The sequence below is a fragment of the Nipponia nippon genome, unplaced genomic scaffold (genome assembly GCF_047370975.1).
Source record: "Nipponia nippon isolate SJK-2023a ecotype South Korea unplaced genomic scaffold, ASM4737097v1 scaffold_1, whole genome shotgun sequence".
NCBI classification, from domain to species: domain Eukaryota; kingdom Metazoa; phylum Chordata; class Aves; order Pelecaniformes; family Threskiornithidae; genus Nipponia; species Nipponia nippon.
The window spans coordinates 114,503,241-114,523,569 of record NW_028262290.1 but is presented as its reverse complement, the minus strand read 5'-3'; the positions used below and the strand labels follow the sequence as shown (position 1 = coordinate 114,523,569).

The window sequence follows — 20,329 nt, the reverse complement described above, 5'->3', positions numbered from 1 at the left end:
GACCTGCCTCACAAAACAACTTCAAACTGCAATTGTTTTCAAGCCCAAACCACAGTTTCTATTTAGCTATGCAAGACTCTCTTATACAATTCCTGATCAATAAGTTATTCCCACCATATAAGAGCAGGCGATTATTAGCATCAAGATTTTAGGAAGCTGTGGTGCTCTTTCTCATCTCCGCCCTAGAAAACCCTTCACATCCTCAACTTAGAACAGTTTACACTGGCAAACAGTACAAATCCCATGGATCCAAAGAGCAGCTCCCACTGTTAATTCTTTGACTTAACATTTGACTGGAATCACCTCCACATCATACACATAGTTGCTAGCACACACAATTTTCAAGGTTGTAGGGGGAAAGAATTTTATCCTCACTTAGACACCGACACTGAAATAAGACAGTTTCCGTGTTCTTCTTAAAATGCTACACTTAGCGATTTTTCACTCATCACAACAAGTAACTGAAAGCAAAGCTATGTTGCACTACAAGAGTACTCCAACAACAAAAAAATACTCATTAGATAAAGTAAGCAATAGTTCCTAAGGGGGAAGGTGGTCGTTAAATATATTTTATTCCAATCTTATTATTTGCTAATCATGATAGACCCCAATTCACTACTGAAAATAGTTTTGTCTAGCTCTTCTCAGCCACCGTCAGGCTTTAGCCCACACACTGGAAGCAGGAAAAAATGCATTGGCTTTTCAGCCAATTTTTTTTTTTTTTAGCTTTACATGTCTTAAAAAAAAAAATCAATTAAAAAATTAAGCAAAGCTTCCTGAAGAGTTTGGGGTTTTTTCTTCAACCAGTAAATTAATAGAAATCAAACCACCTCTGAAGAACTCAAAAGGTCAGTATGAACAGATCATCTAATCTTGCCACCTAACAGATGAAAATACTTAACTCAGATTCCAGGAGCTCCACACACACAGTTTTAGTTTAATTTTTCCTACACTGATCCACCTTTAGCCAAGATGGGACTGAGTTATCTTTGAAAGATGTCTTGGGTTTTTTTTTTTTTGTCAGTTTGTATGTAAATTCTTCCTATGATTTCCCCCCCCCCAAAAAAAAAACCCAAACAAACAAAAACCACCAAACCAAACAAACTTCCAATGACAGGGAATCCAACTCACCCTTAAGTTCTGTAAACTATTATTCAATGAACATAACCTGAATTGGTTTAGCTTCCTCTAAACCAATGTGTAATCAACAGTAATGAAATCACACTATGCCTGTCTCCCAATAAAAAAGAAGTCACACTTCTACTAATTTTTCCAACAGTCACTGATTATTTCATTAATAAGTATATTATACCAGAGCTAAACTATTTGCACACCTTTTCCATCCCACTTAACATCTCTTTGAAACAGGTACATAAATTCAACCCTTCTAATTCAAATAATTGTCTAATGCCCCTGCTAACAAGCTTTTAAGTCCATTTTGTCAGTCACTATGGTTTTACATTAAGCTGATAAAATAGCCTAATAGACATGACCAAAGCTTAGAAAAAATAAATACATTGTTCATCAAACTCAGGATGTTCAAAAGACTTCTTTAAATTAAAAAATTGATATTCTGCAGCAAATGCATTTTGTATTGGTATTTAAGACTTTGATGTTGAGCTAACAAGCAATGTCATTTAACCTTCTTAGTATGAGCATAACTAACTTTTTCCTGGCCCTGTGGTAATTATTCAGTGTTTTGAGACTGCATTAAAAAAAGCCTTACCCAAAACCCCAACCAAAAACAAACCAAAAGCCCCACAAAACAGTAAGGTCAGTGGATCATAGTACTGGAGCAGAGTTATTCAACTCCATTGAATAAAAAAAAAAAAAAGCATTCAATTTTACAGCTTCTGTTTAGCACCTTGCACACCCTTCTAACTCAACACAAGGCTAAATCAATTTATGGCAGCTCTGTAATTGCGCAATCACTTCAGCCACAGCTGAGGTTATAGAAGACTGCCATTTTGCAGCTGGAGTGACTCTGCTGGACAACAGCAGCAATGGTAAGCAACCCCTGGTTCTCATCTGTCCGAGGTTAGGTAATCACAAGCTTTCTTCACCAAAATCTTAAACAAGTGTCTGATGCACATCAAGAGAGATGAACAGAGCTCATGAATCCTTATTCAGCTGCTCAGCTGTGAAGGCAGAAAAGACCCCGCTGAAACATAATGATTTCCTAAACTACCCACAACATTATTTAATTATTTCTTAGTATGAGGTCTGGGGTTTTTTTAATAACCTTCTTATAATACAAAAAGCATGCTCCTTTTTTTTTTTTTTGAGAGAAAATACTTACCAATGGCAAATTATTATACAAAACAAATGGATCAACTTCAGTTTTCCAGCCTAAATATTTCAGTTGTATCATGCGCTTGCAGGAACATCTTCTTTGCCTGTTTAAGTCTAGTGCTTAAAGTCAGCCAGGTTCACCCTAGTCCCTAATATGTTTCAGAATAACAACTTATAATAGGTAAAAAAAATGTACCACAAAGGATACAGGCTGCAAAAGATTGGTGGATACTTTTATACCTTAGGTCCTTACACTTACGTCAAATCCTTTAAGACATGGTTTCTAAAAGCCTGCCTTAAACAGTCAGGGGTTTTAGTGCCCATCTACATATTTCTACAGATATACTCAATATTTTAATTGATAATAAAACATTCCATTCCCAAACAGGACTGCACCTATACAAGGTTTCTAAAGTACAGGCAGCACACAAAGTACTTCACTTCAGGGCTCCCATAGTTCAATGGCCAAAACCTGGAAGTTTTGCATAGCTAAGGTACACTGAAAGACACTGACTATTTCTTAGTGGTTCACATCATGGCTAAATTTATTTGAAACATAGGTGCTTATGTGACAACTGTATCATCTTACATTACTAAATTGCAAGTTATATTATTCAAGCTGCAGTTTTTTTCCCCCAGACATACCTGTACAGTCTTTTTAATTCTGTGTGAAGGACCTGGATACTCTGGGGAATACAATTCTGTTAAGAATAACGAGTTGATTAATGTTGATTTGCCCAGTCCGGATTCACCTGGAAGAAAACAGAACAGTTTCAGTAAAACCGGGAATATCACACCAAGTATAAACATTTAGATCTACATTTCAAATACTCTTGAAACGTAGTACCTGAAAACATGCACTGCGAAAGCATAAGGCTTTGAGAATCTATTATCTTTTCCAATTTCAAGGAAAACCCTGCAAATCCAACTGTCACTGTTGGATTCTATAGACTGAATGCATTTAGCACTTCTCCACTACTCCCACTAGAACACACAAAGATGATATTACTCCACATTCAATTTTATAAACAAGCTATATTCCTGGTATGACTTCCTATGATAATGCCAAAGCAGACAAAGCTATCTCCTGTATTTCAAGTATTATTTGAAAGTCTTACTGTCAGGGAGGGGAAGAAAGAAGAAGGGGGTGGGGTGGGGAAGAGAGATTGAGATTAGTTTGGTCCAACTACTAAAGCCACAAGAGCTAAAATGAAGTTTCAGAACTTTGTGGTTTGCCTGGGAATTTTGTTGTTGTTGGGGCAGGGAAGGGGGATTGGATTTTGTTTGTTTTTTGGTAATTTGTTCATGAGCAACAATAAGTCAGCCTTGCTGAAGAATCTGGAGACGCTACTGCCATGACAATCCAAGCAAATACAGTTACAATTCCCACAGCAAAGATTACCCCTCATTTACAGCTCTACAGAGACAGGAGCAAGAATTTCAGATCAACTACTTATTAGAGTATTTAAAAATACAAGTCTTTTGCTTAGTTTTCTATCGTAAAGAAACTACTTCAACGCAACAATTCACACTGGCATGAGACCTAAGGAAAAAAATATTTGAAAATGATGCTTTCTGTTTAAGTTTTCATATGCAGTGCTGTTAGTACATTGACCTAAACAGAAACGGTCACACAAAAATTTGCTCTTAAGCTAATGAATTTGGGTGCAAACTACATACTTTCGCTGGGGGAGGAGAATGAGCTGCACGACCTGACTTTGAAAAGAAAAAACCTAACCCACTAATCCCTCCCCATCCCCAACAAATAACAGTTGATTTAGAGACTAAACTCAGTAACCTTCAAAACTCGTCTTGAGATAAATGTCCTGGGTTAATGCAAGCACTCGAGTTACAAAACAGAAAGTAGCTACGAACCTCAGCAGACAAGACCTTGTCTCCACTGTAATAGCTGGCTCGATTTCATACACAAGCTAGCTTATACACATCAGCCATTTCGCCTACAATGGTGGAGCACAAGTCTCTGCAGCACCAAACGGAGCAATCTGATTAGCTATACTGTAAATGGATTAGCAGCTGATGAAACATTGCAACCAGAGCTCCTGCAGGCTGGCTACATTATTAGTTGTGCTTGTTCTTCAAACCCCACCCTGTCCGACAGATGAGCTAACCCATGTTGCAAGCAGGGTCTGGCTACAGCTGGGAAGATGGGCTGCGGCAGCCAAGGAACTAGGGGATACTCAAGTTATAACCTCAAGATAGCAGGGCTGGGAACACTATCCCCAGCAGGACAGCTACATGTGAGCCAGAAGGGACAGGCTTGCTGACAAGCATTTCATTACTACCACTGCAGATTCTGCCTTATCCTGTGGTCAGATGCATTAGCCATTTCAGAACTACGCGGTAAATACAGTGCCTAAAAGTGTCTGGTTGTAAGAGACACACGTCTTCTACTCTGCTCTTGCAAGATCTTCAGGGCAGGGTCGGCTGCAACTGAGAGGCCTCCCTACCAAGTCTGCAATAGAAAGAAGCTTCTGAAAAGCACAGCTTTCCAACCTCATAGCTGCAGCCAGTTTGAAGCTTAACCTTCTCCACCTCCCAACTCTGCTCAAGATGCACGTACCATTCCAGTTAAACTGAAGAGTTTTTTATCCACCCTACTGAACCCCCCAAGAGGAGGGCTCCGATTTTACAATGTACAATTCATACCCTTTCAGTGAACATTGCTTTTTTAGCTGACCATAATTCTGCAAAAGGCACCCTACTGCACTATTGAAGAAAGATTTGTACATCAGATTCTACTTAAATACACAAAAAGGGTTGTTCCTTCTTCTCCCTTCTATTAGGGCTATTGCTTGTCTTAACATGCTACAGAATTTAAAGTCGAAAACGCTCAGAACAACCACTTCTCCTGAAAATCACAGTGCTTGTCAAGTTGCCATTGAAATTCAACATACGGAAATAAGATTTTCAGCTTTGAAAGAATGCGATGGAAAACCAGCAGCTCTCCTTAGACGGTTCCTGCAGCTGTGGCACTCCATACCAAACAATTCCTGAACTGCCGAAGCATTACGCCTGGATAAATTTGAGGTTTGTTGCCCCCTCCCCTTACAGTAGCAAGGATGGGAAGGCAGTTTTGAGCTGACATTAGCGAAAAGACAAGTATGCTAAGGATATTTACGTACTACCTTGTTCCCAAAGGTGCCTAGCCTCCTAGATACTCCTACCCATGCTAACTTTAATCAGCTAGTGCAGACTGTAACAGTTTAGACTGCTCAACTACTACCAGTAATTGAGGTTTTACATGTAAGAGTTTGCATCAATACACCAATCCTGGACGCAGTTGTGCCTTAGACCACATAACAGTTAACACCTATGATGGTAGTAAAAGGCTATAATATCAAATAAAACAATTACACTGAAGCTGTATGTAAAAAACGTAACTGGAACATTCAATATTGTACTATGGCTAGTCATGCTGCGTCCACTGTAATCAAACAGGAATTTCTCTGCTGACTACAGGGGAAGCAGAATTAAAGAAACCAAGTGTATTTGAACAATTCTAGCAGCCTTTTGGAGACATGAAAATATTCTGATCTTAGCTAGAAATATGGTCAGGGAAAAAAAAAAAAAAAAAAAGACAACACCAAAACCAAAACAAAAAAAGCCACAAAACCCAAACAAAACCCTTTGTTCTTCCCATGTAGAACCTTGTTCAACCCAAATTCACCTGAAAGGATTCCCTACTGGAAGGGCTGGGAATGCAGCTTCCAAGGATGCAACGGGCTATGAATACGACAAACAAAACACAAGAGAACAGGGAAAACAAGTGAAATTTACTTTGCCCTAACATGGAAGAAAAAAAAAAAAAAAAGACTCATCCCAAATAAAATGCATCTTCCCACTCTCAGTAAGCATTTCTGATGAGATTTTTGCCCTTTCACCATTACATTAAGTGGCAAAAAGATGCAAGGTAACAGAACCATTTCAGCAGTAATAACTTCCAATCACTCAATGCATCATGATGCAACTAGATCTAGCTGCCTCATTTAGAGTGAGTGATTTTTAGAAATATCCTATGTCTTCTGTTTTCAGCATGAAATGTTTTGTTTCAAAAAAAGAAAAAAAAATACTTTGACTTTGCAGGATAATCCTGAATCCAAGAGTTCAATTATTTTTGGTATCCAGCTACTGCTTTTACTTTGCCCTCACACCCCCACTGAATGTTTCATACATGCTTCAAGTTCTTCTGAACAAATACATGGTTCTTTTTCTTCATTATTTTATGTCTCATGTTTATCAGCAAATCAGTGTTTCAAAATTCCAGCATTTTCTCAAACTATTTTTCCTCTATAATCACATTCAAATACATGGACCTGGCCACTCTTGTCGGTAGAAATAAGCATGTACTTTTACTAACATACTCCTGTCAGTCTTGCAAAGGTCAGAATCTTTTGTCAGCTCTTACAGGACTAGCAAAAAGTTCCAACTCTTCAAGGCTACGAATTTCTAAATGGCTGCACAAATATTGGAGCTTTGCTTATACACTTGGTTTAACAATTACCTGTGGACAACTAGCACCCTTATACAGATGGCCCATGGCACACCATTTAAATTTAACCTTGGATATCAAAATTTCTTCTTCTGTAAACAAAACACTGATGAAGTGCTTCCCTTTTTCTCTACGCAGATGAGACTAGATGTAACATGAGAAGGGAGGGGAAGAAAAAACCAAAACCAACACACACAACACATTCAGCTTTTTCTTTTATATCTCAAGCACATTTTTGGGGGCCAGAAGAGATTACCGGCAACCACTGGAATGGTTTGCAAACCATGGTATGTAGTCTCCAGAATAATATTAAAGCAGGTAAGTACAGAGAATTAACAATTAAAAAACTGGGACAATGAAGTGCAATCCATAGGAACGGGGGTAAAGAAGTGCTCCAGAAATGAAATATAAAATAAGTAACTCAGGTTGTTCTCAAGTGAGCTACATAAATCTTTCACCTTCATTTCCAAATCACTCCCTGTAAATGAACCAGAAATTCTTATCTTTGATAACCAGTTAGAAAATCTACTCACAGCTAAGTTGCAAGTGTTCAATACATGGGTTTTTTTCAGTTCAACTTCATCAGCTCTTGTTAGGACTTTATTACTACAAAGAAACTTAAACTGCAAGCATCTCCTCCCTGTGATAATAGAAGCGAGAATTGTTATCCTTAAATCTTAAGGATGCTGCTTTTTTCACCGTTCAGTGTTGTAGCACATTGAGAATGTGGCGTATTTCCAACCTCCTCCAACTTCTCAGCCTCCGCCATTCTGACTCAAATACCTACAACAGAAATGGACAAGCAGTCCAGCCCAATCCAGCTTCCAGCTGTATATTTAACTCCTATTGGAGACTGCTATTTTCTCATTCATATATTAAATCTCCTGATAATGCACCACACTACATCTTCTAGCTACCACATCACTCTGAAAATCCAGAATCAGTTTTCTACTGTATTTTTAGGATCTTGTTTTCTAAAATCCAAGCCCTTAACTTAAAAGCATTACTTACATTCTTAGATTTATGACCCCATGTGAGAGTTCATTAAACATATCAAGTGATCAAGATCACTAACCAATATTGAACATTCTCTGTGTGCTCTCTGCATGTTTTATTTCCTACTTCTTCATTAAATAAGAAAGAAATTACTGTTGTGGAAATCACCAGAAGTTTTTCTATTCTTCACTAACAATTACTTGGCTATGTATCAGTCAAACAGTATTTCATGCTCATGGCCTGTGACAGTCAACTGCACCACTGGGAATGTGACCACACGTGCTATCTGGACTTAGGAATTTCAAGTTGCTTTCCCAAGCTCCAGGTGGGACTACAAGACTGCCTAGGAACCACCCACCTGCAAGGAAAAAGCTTTTGGCAATCACAGCATCGTAAACTGAGACTTCAGTGAAATTGCTCAAAGAAGCATGCTTCGCGTATTGGCAGCAAGAAGACGACCCCGTCTCTGCTGCCGTATCTATTAACTGAGGACGGTATGAACTGCAGATTCAGAAGATGCATCAAATGCTAACAACTCTGATGGTTGAGAGAAGGTAATTCCTCCCAGTGGGGCTTGTAGCTTATTAGAGGCAAGTCACCAACACTTAATGTCCCAGGGTTAACGGGTTTGCTACAAATTGCACCATTTTTTTTCAAAGCTTCCACTGCATTTTAAGTAGAAGTCTGTATTTAGAGTTACTTGATACAGTCAAACACAAGCTGCAGTTGCTTTACCGCTTTATCAGAATGAAGATATCCAACAACACATTTCTTCTCTGATGTGAGGGTGCAGACATTTTTTGTGTATTTGATAACCCCAAAGGGTTATTACAAAGGGATCAAATTCAACAGAAAAATGCTGTACTTCTCCACAACTTACATATACAGAGTGTTTACATCAAAGTATATTTTATTTTTAGCAGGTGAGCAAGTTTTTTCATGGATTTTTTTCCATTTTATAAATTCTAATTATTGTGACAGTTTTTGCTTAAGTATAATCCCATCCAGTTTGATTGCTGGTGACTCAAAGAGGGATAAAAAGCTTGTCAGAAGACATAAAAAATAATGCATTTCATCTTCTTTCATCCTTGTACAATTCACACTTTATGCGCATGACAGCACCTGCGGCTTTATGCAAATGTGCAATGGCTTTGATAGCACTGTAACACACAGGTTTTTGCTTTTATACAGAAGGGAAGCTACATGAATAATCAAAGAGCCTGAACTACACCGAATGGTATGATGGAACCGTCCTCTCGCAGAGGGGGAATGATGCTCTGCCATGTCATTATAGATGACCACAAAAACAGAGACTACAAGATGCTTTTAATTTTAAGTCTGATTTTAGAAGCTTTCGTAAAGGCTAGTTCCTGTCTTCAGCACTCTACAAAATACGAACCAACATTTCGATAAACACACAAGAACATCCACATGAAACCCATCAGGAGGAAGAGTGGGAGCAGCACCGTGCTACACAGCTGCTCCCACATGTCTACACTTCCATTTAGGAGGGTGTCATGTGAAATCCTGCAAAAACTTCAACTTTGTGTTTTATAGATGCTTATAAAGGCAAGAAACCCAAAGCTCCACCGTTTCACAACTTGAATTTGGAGCATAAATTATGGAAGTGACATCTGTTTAAGCCACAAAGCTGATCCTAGCAAAACAGAGTAACAGGGAAGTCTACCAATGATAAATTCACTTTTGCCTATAAGCAACTGCATCAACAGCAACAAAATTTCAGCATTCAGGATACAGTAAGAATTTAATCAACTTTCTTAGAGCAAAATTTAAATTTTAAGTGCAATAACTGAGGACAGACTCTTGGCATATCGGTTTTGTCACAGATGCAATTTAAAAAATTCAGAAAAGCCATTAAAAGCAGGGAATGGAAGTACTTCAGAAGAATATTGCAACAGATTCTAGATAGCATTTTTCAAGTACTATTATTTCCCCCCAAAGCAGCAGCAGTTCTAGCTTTTTACAACTGACAGATTAAAAAGGCCATGAAACAACGGCTTAAATTCACAGGCGAGATTTTGGCTGCTGCCAAAAGAAATGGTCCCCTAGTCCCAATCCACCACTTGCACTAGAATTCATAACGCAGCATGGTGAGGCAAGAAGCGATCCAACAAACCAGGGCATTAGAGCCTTGACGATAGGAAAATGAGGGAAAGATGACACCAGACAGATGAGGTAAGTCAAATCTACAGGTTTCCAAAAAGAGGGGAGGGTAAATGTAAAAATCTGCATTTAAAACTAGATCTCTTCTCTGCAATGAAACGACCACCAACAACTCACAAATCAAAGAATTTGTGGCACTTCATGAAGTCACATTTGCTCTGATTACATATATAGGCTTTGCTCCTGATAGATAGCATTTCTGCAAAGCAGCCATTTAAAATAGGCTATGTTACTTAATTAAACATGAGGCAAAGGAAGCAAGTTTTCAGCATTTTTAAAAAAGTTCTAGTCTAGTAAAACCAAGGAACTGAAATCACAAGCTTCTCTGCATTTTTAGTTCTTCAACATGACTGCACATGAAAAAAACACCCCACGGCACTGGTCCACCCATATCTAGTACCAACAACAGCTGAAATGTGACAACCTGGGCTTCAGCATCCAAGCTTGCATGGAATTACAAGTATACAATTAGCAGCTGCAGCCCAGGTTTGCCAAAGCATACCTCGCTTTTTTTCCTATTTTAGTTAAAAGAAAACTCCGATGTCTGATCAAGCTGCAGTCATACTGCAATGCAGTTTCAGAGACACTGCAAGCAACAAGAAGTTGTCAAAACTGACCTACATGGAAAATCTGAATGCACAAGCTCTGTGTGAAATAACTGGGTTAAGGGATTCAACTGGAAATGACAGAACCTGCAGAGTTCCAGGACAACAAATCTATGGTTAAACCTCAAAATCAGCATATACCTTGAATTTTCACAGGCTTTGAGAAAGCCAAAATAAAGAGCCTTCACAAGAGAAGAAAAAACCCATATTGCTTCAAAATGAAAGCAAGAGGAACAGTTATGAAAGATGCTGAAGAAGGATGCTCTCTTTAAGGCTAAGAAAGCATACATCTGAGACCACCACTGCTTGGTCTGGAAGAATTGTGTGTCTAGGGAAAGCTGCAGAGCTGGACTTACTCTCCGAGACATATACAGTGACAAATATAATTCATTAAATTCCCCAATTATATGAACTTAAAAAAGAGAGATGACAGGAACATTAAATTTGTCATCTATACATTACTATTGACAACTAATTGTACAGCATTTCCAGTACCTAATTTCTAACATAAATTCTAACATTCTAACTCAAGAATGAAAGGTAAATTAATCAACAGATCACAGATTAATTAGTCACAGTAGGATCTTTCATTACTTGGGCAGAAACAAAACCCACACAGCTATCTATATGCTGATGAGTGATTGGGTTTACTTAATCTTTAAGACTAAAATACTTGGTGCAGATATAAGGGCAACACCTTAAAGACAGTATAGCTTGCATTACTCGCATTCTGCTTAAGAACAAGAAGTATTACAGATCAACTCGAGCAAAAGGAGAGAAAGGTGAAGCACATTAGGCAGGATGTTACTCAAAAAACCACCCAACTGATACATCTAAGGTGTAAGTATCACAGAAAATTTCAAAAGGACAAAAATTATTTTTGTTTACATGGAAACTAATGAGTCTCTACAGAACTCTACAAAGAGCACCTAGATTGACTTACTCAACACTGCATCAGCTCTTCCCTTGAAAATTTACGTGTGACCACAACAAAACCTACTGGAAGTAAGTGTTGAGTGCTCTCAAAATATCCCAGGTGGGATATTCTGCTATTAAGCCAATCCACAAAAATCTGACAGAGGACCAAACTTACAAGATTTCTAGTGCTAGTCAAAATTTCTTTCAATACCTCATACCTTGCCTCTTGATGCCTTCTCTCCTTAATGTCTTTGGAAGCACTTGTTATTGCAGGCACCACAAGGGAAACTATGTTAGGACAAGACACTTAACTGGCACAAGTGGCAAGAGAACGATACAGATAGCTTAACAGAATTCTGCAAATTTACCCCAGTGATATTATTTTTGGAGCAATAAGGAATGAAAAGTTAGGGCAATGCAATTTGCAAGTTAGGAGAATTATGCTTTTCAATATTTGGTCTAGTATTAGTCAAACAAGGAGCAAAAGGATCACCGAGATGTGCTCTGCTGGATACGCTGCTGCCACTTCTAAGCAACCTTGGCAAAATACACAAATTTGATACCTCAGTTACTTGGGGGCGGTTACATGCTTTTGTCTCCATAAGACAGCTTCCACTGTAGTCGTAAAAATGGGTATTTTAATCTCTAACAAAGGCTGAAGTAGGTTGGAATAAACTTGGGCTGTCAAGACTACACCCTTTTTAATATGGTCCGAAGAACTGTTTTGCCTAAGTGCTAAGCAATTGCTTCCAAATTGCTGCCACCACTGTTTAGTTCTCTAATAATTACTTAGAGGAAAACTGAGCTGCTTTTGTAGCCAAAAACAGAAGCATACATTTACAAAGCTGAAAGGAAAACTGATAGGTCTGATGATAAGGTGATATCCTAAGACCTGCCTAGTGTGCTTGCTATGTTCTGCAACAGATGAGCGTGAAGGACAGACATGGGAGGTGGACTAGGACTCCTTCTGGAATTCCTGCCCGCTAGGGAGGACATAGCCCAGACCCAAGGACGCAGAATCGGGTAAGTCACAGGCTTGTCCTTTACAGAAGGTGAGGATGATACACAATGAGTTTAGGCAAAAGAAATACAAAACATAATTCTTAAAATATTTTCTCACATAAATTTTTAAATCATTCAGTCAAATGCCATGCAAAAAAAAAATACGGAGTTGTTAAGTCAGTGAAAACCTGACATCCTCTTTTCTCTCCCACCGTCTGCTGAGTGGTCAGCTATTGGTTTCTATGCCTGGCACTGATGTAGCAGAAAAGCAGTGAATAAAATACTTGCCAATAGTCAGTTTCCTCTAAATTAGCAACTTCATATATATTCCACATTTTTGTCAGCACTGTATGCCTCCAAGACCTAAAAAATAAAGAAACCTTGCAATTCCTTCTCCACTACACTGTAATGGTATCCCTTTAAATTAGTCTTGTTAATACAAAATATCACTAAATCTTACCTCATCTCCTATTTCAATATTTGTGCTACTCTAAGGCTTCGAGTTTCACAGTGGATTTTAAAGTTACTTGCTTTTGTAGGGCTAGCAGGACAAAATATTCTAGTAATTTCTACATTCTGTAAGTTAGAATATGAGGATACCACCTTTGCAGTACTATGGATTTTCATTTTATCTGAACTTCAAAATCTGAATTGAAAAAGTCTCATGTTGCTTTCCCACAGCAAAAGCTTCCCACTCCTCATGTGCCATCTTCAAGAATTTGCTTGAGTAATCGTCAGGTTCCTACTCAAGTTCGTTGTTGAAAGTGTATATCATCTACCTGTTCATACTGAAATAGTAATTCTACTAGTGAGACTTTACAAAAAAATTAAGAAAAGCTTCACTGATGCATGGAAGTCCAAATAAGATACATCTGATTAATATGTAGTTATTTATTTACAGTTTAACATATGTGAAAGCTTCTCATTTAATAAAAACTTGGGGAGTCATTTGAAAATACATACAAATAAGATTTCCATGCCCCACAAATGTTTTGCTTGAAACATACATCCTAAAGAACGGATTTAAAGCCAAGACTGTGTGTATGCTAAATGATGTGTCATTTACAAAACTCCAAGTTGTTCTTTTTAAAACAAGGAACAAAGACTTGCCTTCATCCTACACCACATTGGACAGCTGCAACAACCAGTGCTTCAAAGAACTGTCAACTCAAAAGCATGTTGCCAAAGTGCAGAGTTATGCATCCATCAACATCAGCTGATCTGAGGCATGACTTCAGCTGGGCGGTGCTACAGGTTGTGCTCTCCCCAGGCTCTCAACAATTTCAGACACATACAGAATCCACAAAATACAATTTTTAAACACCTAGCTAGGAATATTTTTCAGTTGCATCCTGCAAGACTGACTTGTGCATAGCTTCATTTAGTATTTTTAGTATGAAGGTATCCATAGGACAAGCTGCTCTTCCAACTACAGAAGTCTTAAAATTCTTCAAGGAAAAATCTCAGACATAAACATAGATCCTTCATTACAACCACCACAGTATAGTCAGTAATTATAATGCTGAAGATTTTTAGCCAGAAGCAAGCATTATTTCAATACAACTGAGGCTCATTTTGACAATTTCTGAAACAAATGCCTAATCACTGTCATATCAACCAGTACTGCCACCAAAAAAAATTAAAACCCAGCCTCCATGCCACCCCTTATTTGTGTTGACACAAGATTTTTCTTTTACCATGCTGCAAATGGACCAAAGACTAACCTGCTTTGCAGCTCCCAGAAAATTCTCCAGCTGGATTCACACACTAATCCAATTTGGGCCGAGTGCTATTAGTTCTTTCAGCCAGGTTAAAATCTGAACTTCAGCCTAGAGGAACAGCTGCTGTTGTTGGATCACAGTTTTTCCTAATTAAACCAGAACAACACTTCATAAATGCCACTGAGGCCAATATGCAATATGCCTCTTCAAGTACTTAAAAATGATGGAGAATCATTTCCATACTCTTATTTACGCAACTGACACCCTCTACATCAACCAAACTTTCCCATCCAAGCATCTTCAAAAGGTTGTCCACTATATTAAGAAACAGTGTGAAAGGGGAATTCCAGAATCTGTTAAAAAAAAAAAAAAATTACTTAGTAAAAAAAAGCTCTACAGAAAAACTAGTTGAAAAGAAGCTGACCACATATGGAATGCAGAGTTTAATTTTTTCCCCTTCACTTTGTTCTGTTTTTCATTAAGCAAGAAAACCCTTCAAGTTTTTGGTTGGGTCCCGTCCCCGTCCCCCGCTTCAGCAAAAAATACTCAAGTCTCATTTTCCTAGAAGTCACCATAACCTGGTTTGGGAAAATAAACTGACAAGCACATAATACTGAAATGAAAATACTCATTTAAATTTTACAGTTTTTAAAGATGTGCAAGTACTGAAAAGCTAGGAAAAAATGAGAAAAACACAAACCCTGAAATAAACAAGTCTTAGAGCGACTCCAGTGCCACATTAAAAGAGTGGTTTTCTGTACAGTGTTTTATCCATTAACATCTGTGATGCTAATCGTCCTTGCCATATTCTGATGGGAAACCTCTCAAAGGAACCAGTGATCTTGGAGATGGCAGCTCTAGTTATTTTCCAGCGGTAACTTTATGCTGGTCACATTACAGATCTACCAACATTAAAATGTTCAAAGGAGGACTAGAAAAACACAGTTTGCCACATCAGATTGGTCAGAGGAAAGAAAGCCACGTCAAAGAAATCCACTGCTATCAATATGAAAAAAAAGCAGCCAGATGAGGTAAAGAACTGCAAAAGAAAGTCATGGCTAAGGCAGTGACTGCCAAGGAATTTGCATTGATTCTAATATTTTTGAAAAGGAAGATGCAAGTCTGGGTTCTTCCTAGCTGTTTCCAAATGCTACGGCTGAAATAGGTCATTGTGTAGTACAACATCCTTGTAAAAGGGTGGGGGCACTTTTACAGTTTCAATAACATCAGTTATTGTTCAAACTTACTATGATGAAAAAAACAGGGCAACTTTTTGTACTTGAATATCCATAGTGTTATCGGGAACCCTGTTCTGAAAAGTAAAGGCAAGACAACAGACAAGTCAAGACCACAAAAATGAAGGCCTAAATGAAGCAGCCTAAAAGACAGGGAAATAAAAGGATGAAGCCCGCAGATTCAGTAGTTATGTTGCACTGTAAGGTGTCTCAAACATCAATACTCATCAGAAGGTGACCCAGCATGCAAGCATACGCCAGAATCAACGGAAAACCTGGGGCTGGGATGAGAGGAACTGGGAGAAGAGACAGTTGGAAAGTCTTCAAAAAGTATAAGGAAGTTTGAATAAAATTGAGAAAATAAACTGCTAGCTCCATCTGAAAATAATAGCTATACGTAGGCAGCCCAAATCTATGCTGCTTCTGAACAAAACTTCTCAACTGTAAAGAACTTAAGCCACACAGATGAATCAGAGAGAAAACAAGGACAGAGTCCTAAATCGAGTATCATACTGGGAGAGCAGCACTAGTCACCTCAGCATCCAATTACGCTGGAGTGAAATAGTCCTACAGAAAAATCAATCAGAAAGCTGTGGAAAATGGTTTTAGGCAAGATTCAGACTTCAGCAAAAATCTCTGCTGCACTGAGCTGTGTTACAGTGCACATCAATAAGCCTTTTGCTCTCCCAAGAATATTCCTTCCAAAAATAAACTCACCATAAACAACCACAACAAACTTTCTCTTTACATTATTTGTTTCAGCTTAACTACTTTTTACAGTTTGATCCAAATTCATCTATATCGTAAAATAAAGATCAAGGTTGTCACTACCACCCCTGCAAAACATCATCTTTCCTTCCAAACTTCCATGAGGATTTTTTTTTCTCCCCCCTCATCTCTAATAATGCTTCATTTGAATTATAGGCCTAAATTGCTTCAGAGATAATTCAGGTACTGAAATTAGCAGACTTACTCATAATTGGACATAACTTGCTACTTTTACCACAAGAGTTACATTTCACAACATCCTCCATCCCCTCAATCGGAGATGCAGCACTGTAATCTATCAGGATGCTGTATTTTTTCTTTCAACTATACAGGTAAGTTCAAAAATAAAAAAATTTTCTTCTCTATTCTTATTACTGGAAAAGGAGCATCCTCCTGCCTCTAGGCCCCTGCAAAAAGAATGAGAGGCATACTCTTGTCTCTTCTTAGATGTAAGGGCTTCCCCCCTCCCCATCATGACCATAAGTTGTGTCTTTTCTGCTGCTTAAAACAATCCTGAAGTACTGGACATAAAGTTTGCGTATTTCTAGGTAAAAATTTTTCTTAAAACATATCTAGCTATGATTCTGAAAGGAGACATTTAAAGCATATACAATAAAGATTTAAGTTGAAACTCTTCTTGAAAAATAAAGTATTTCAACTAGCCACTCCTGAAGTCCTTGTACCAGGCCTACTAAAGGTATTTCAGCAAAAATCATATGTCGAGGTTGGGGTTTTTTGGGGTGGGTTGGTTGGGGTGTGCGTGTGTGTGTGTGTGTGTGTGTGAGAGACATGACAGTGTTTTTTTGATTTGAAAGGTTTCGTTGCAATGATTAAAGGGGCTAATTGCCATGAGACAAAGTGATCTGGATGGCTTCTTCCAGTCCCAAAGCATAGATTTTTTTTTTTAAATTATTATTTATTTAAATATAAATAGCCCATAAAGAGCTACATTAAGATCTTTAAAGTGATCGGACAACAGTAATGTCTGCAGCACAGGAACAAATACAAAGGCCATTTTCAGCTATAGTGCCTCTGACAGCAGATACAAGATACTCTCTAGTATTAAATTTGTTATTTCAAATGGAGTCATATTTGCTCAAAGCTACATTGATTTCACAGCATTTGTCTAGAAGCACAAAAAATTTGGTCATATCTTTATTACAGACTCGATTGGAAACATATTTTCACCGGTTTCTTTTTGCTGTTAGGATCAATTTCCTAATCTTAAAGATCATTACAACTATTGGCCTTTACTCAGCAAACGTTTGGAAGCCCCTCAAGTCTACTACAGACATACCATACCTATGTTCCTGCGTGCTTCCTCATGCTTAACTGACCGTCTTCAAATGTCACAAATGGGAACAAACTGGGGTGAATACCATTAAAAACCCACCATCCATCAAAGAGGAAACAGAACTATCTGCCAATTTCCTCATTAAGAAAAGCAAACACAGCAAGCTCACTGCAGATCCCCAAGTCCTACTTGTCTATGCTACACCTCGACACTTATGGAATTAAGACAACCAAGCTTGAAGCTTTTACCGCTGACAAATTTGCAACAGTTAACAAAGCAAACGATCAACAAAAAGAGGTCAGAACTACTCTGGTTAATTCAATTTAACTTGAAATGTTTAAGTTACAGCTTACGGCCTGCACGTTAAATATGTCATATGCTCTTATGGATTTTCAGAGTTTCTACATAACAAAAAAACCCAGACTTCTAAAACTTGCTACTAGACACCTTGCTTCTTTTTCTCCTTTTTAAAGAAATCAGCACCACTTCACAGAAAGTATGAACTACTTCCTACATACAAGAAAAGCCAAACACTGCAAAATTTGCATAAAAAGTTGTACTACAGGAACTAAGACTTCACTACACCTAAGGCAATGTTTACACTTTTACTGGAACAGCAGCTATGCTCAGAAAAATCGTCTTCATTTGTAAACAGTTAATACGGGCTTAATTGCACGTATATACTTACAAAAATGTTATAAATTTTATGTATTATTATTGTACAAGCTTTTCCATAACTGGCAGAACCAAGTTTGAGTTTCTAGACATCAGTGGCCATCACTTCCCACCAGGCAGTTAGTGCAGGTTCCTCTTTCAGCCCTCTGGCATCTCTGTCTTCCTGAAAAGCATCCTCGGCATAAGCCTCAAGGCAGACGGACTGAATGCTAATCAGCAAATGGACCCTATTAGATGTAATCCTTGACAGAACCTCCTGATTTAGTATTTTTTCTGAAAGAAATTGAGTTCACATGCAGCCAGACTGCCCCATGATGTGAAGGAAAGCCCAGTAAATGGGAACAACCGGGAGACTCACTTTCAAAAATGGAATTAAGATCAGAGCTAAAACTCCCTTGTAGATGGAACCATCTAGCACACTGTTTTGCCAGACCAGAAACACAAGTGGGACTTGCTAGCCAGTAACACTTGTGCTAACTAATCAGCCAACTAATGCCAACTGTACAATAGAAAAAAAAAAAAAACCAACTTATTTATATTGTCCCCCAGGGAGAGAAAGTCAAACAATCCCATAATAATTCTGCAAAACCAGCATCTACATAATTACGTGACATTTCTAGTCTTTGGCACCTTTTGAAATTCTTCAGGAGGTCCCAGTGTCATCTAATGAGGTAGTAGAGTAAAAGGGATCTGACAACAGGCAGCACAATCACTGTGTCTTCCACCCATAAGGAAGAACAAGAAGTGTTCTGGTGCCAGACAAAAGGTATGGGGAAAAAAAAAAACAGCACTGATACTTTACACAGACATCTACAATCCTGAGTTAGGCTATAAAAGCACTAATTTTAAAATCTGAACGCATAATATTTCCCCAGTCTCAAGGGGCTCTTTTGCATGATCACTGCTGGCCTTAGTGATCTAAAAGCTTTTTCCTAGATAAACTATTATAGGGGTATAATTTATATTCAATCCAGAAAGGAAACAAACCTCCCTTCTCCCCTTTTGCTCAAAACTTAAGGGTCTGTCTTCCCACACTCAGGGATGGGAGTGAGAAAGTAAGCTTTTATTCGGCCAAGAGAGGAACACACCCCAAACAGTTTTTTTCCTTACATTATATTTCATGTACATCTGTATTAATGCTTTTGAACTCAGCTTCCTTACACAGAGCCTTGCTGTTGGTCTGCTTACTCCTTTTCCCTTTGGGTGCAGAAGCGTTGTTTCACCCACAGCAGAACAGTACTTTCTAGCCCTCATCCCCTCAGACTACCTAAAGCGGCCCCCACTGAGGCAAGAGCCACTTTCGCCGACCCCACCGAAACACAGTGGTGGTTTGCTAACCAAGGCAGCAGGATTCACACAGAACAGCAGAGATGCTCCCCCTTCCAGAGCCAAAGCTGAAAAATCATAATAATGTTGGTGCCTAGAAGGGGAATATAATTATTGGGAGCAACCAGTTGACTCCACTATCAAAGAGGGACTGGAAATGAGTTCTCTTAACCTTCTATTCAGGAATCCTGCTCAAGAAAACAAACCTGAAATAGCCTATACAAAACCATGCAATTTTTGCAACGGCACTCCTACTCTCAGAGTTTTCATAACCCACTGAATACATTTTATTCACAATTCTAACATTAGTCCATTGACCCAGAGAGCAACAAGCTGAAGAATATGGTTAGGCTATTTTGAGTAGTATTTTGGCAAGTATATATGAATGTCTTACAAGAAAATTAATTTAGCATCTTTGGATCATAGGGCAGGAAATTTAATGTAATCTCTGTCCTCGCAGTTCTGAAAATGAAGGATGGCACAGTACGTAGCAAACATACTCCAACCTGGAATGTGTTATTATGCACCAGATCTCATAAGACTTCATAAAAAACAACCTATTTGAGAACCTTTATGCACACAAGCTTTATGTAAAACTAAATAAATCACTATTACTGAAAAACAAAACCAAAACACCCCACACCACTACAGCTTTAAAGTTGTCCTTCTCTTTCATTTGCTTCTTTCCCAAAGCACTATTGACTCAAAGCATAGATAAAATACTATTTTAGAACTTCATTGCATTTAACTGAGAAGGCTCAACATTAAACAACTATTACATTTCATATAACCTCAAACTAAAA

At 38.3% G+C, this 20,329-nt stretch overlaps 1 protein-coding gene across 2 annotated transcripts in view; it reads right to left on the bottom strand.

Moving 5' to 3' along the window:
- SEPTIN7 (septin 7) overlaps positions 1-20,329 on the bottom strand; it is a 69,141-nt gene that overhangs the window by 25,628 nt on the left and 23,184 nt on the right. For both annotated transcript variants that reach the window (XM_087767813.1, XM_087767820.1), the window contains exon 3: positions 2,938-3,044. In XM_087767813.1, coding sequence (XP_087623939.1) covers positions 2,938-3,044 — 107 coding nt within the window. The remainder of the gene's footprint in view (positions 1-2,937; positions 3,045-20,329) is intronic.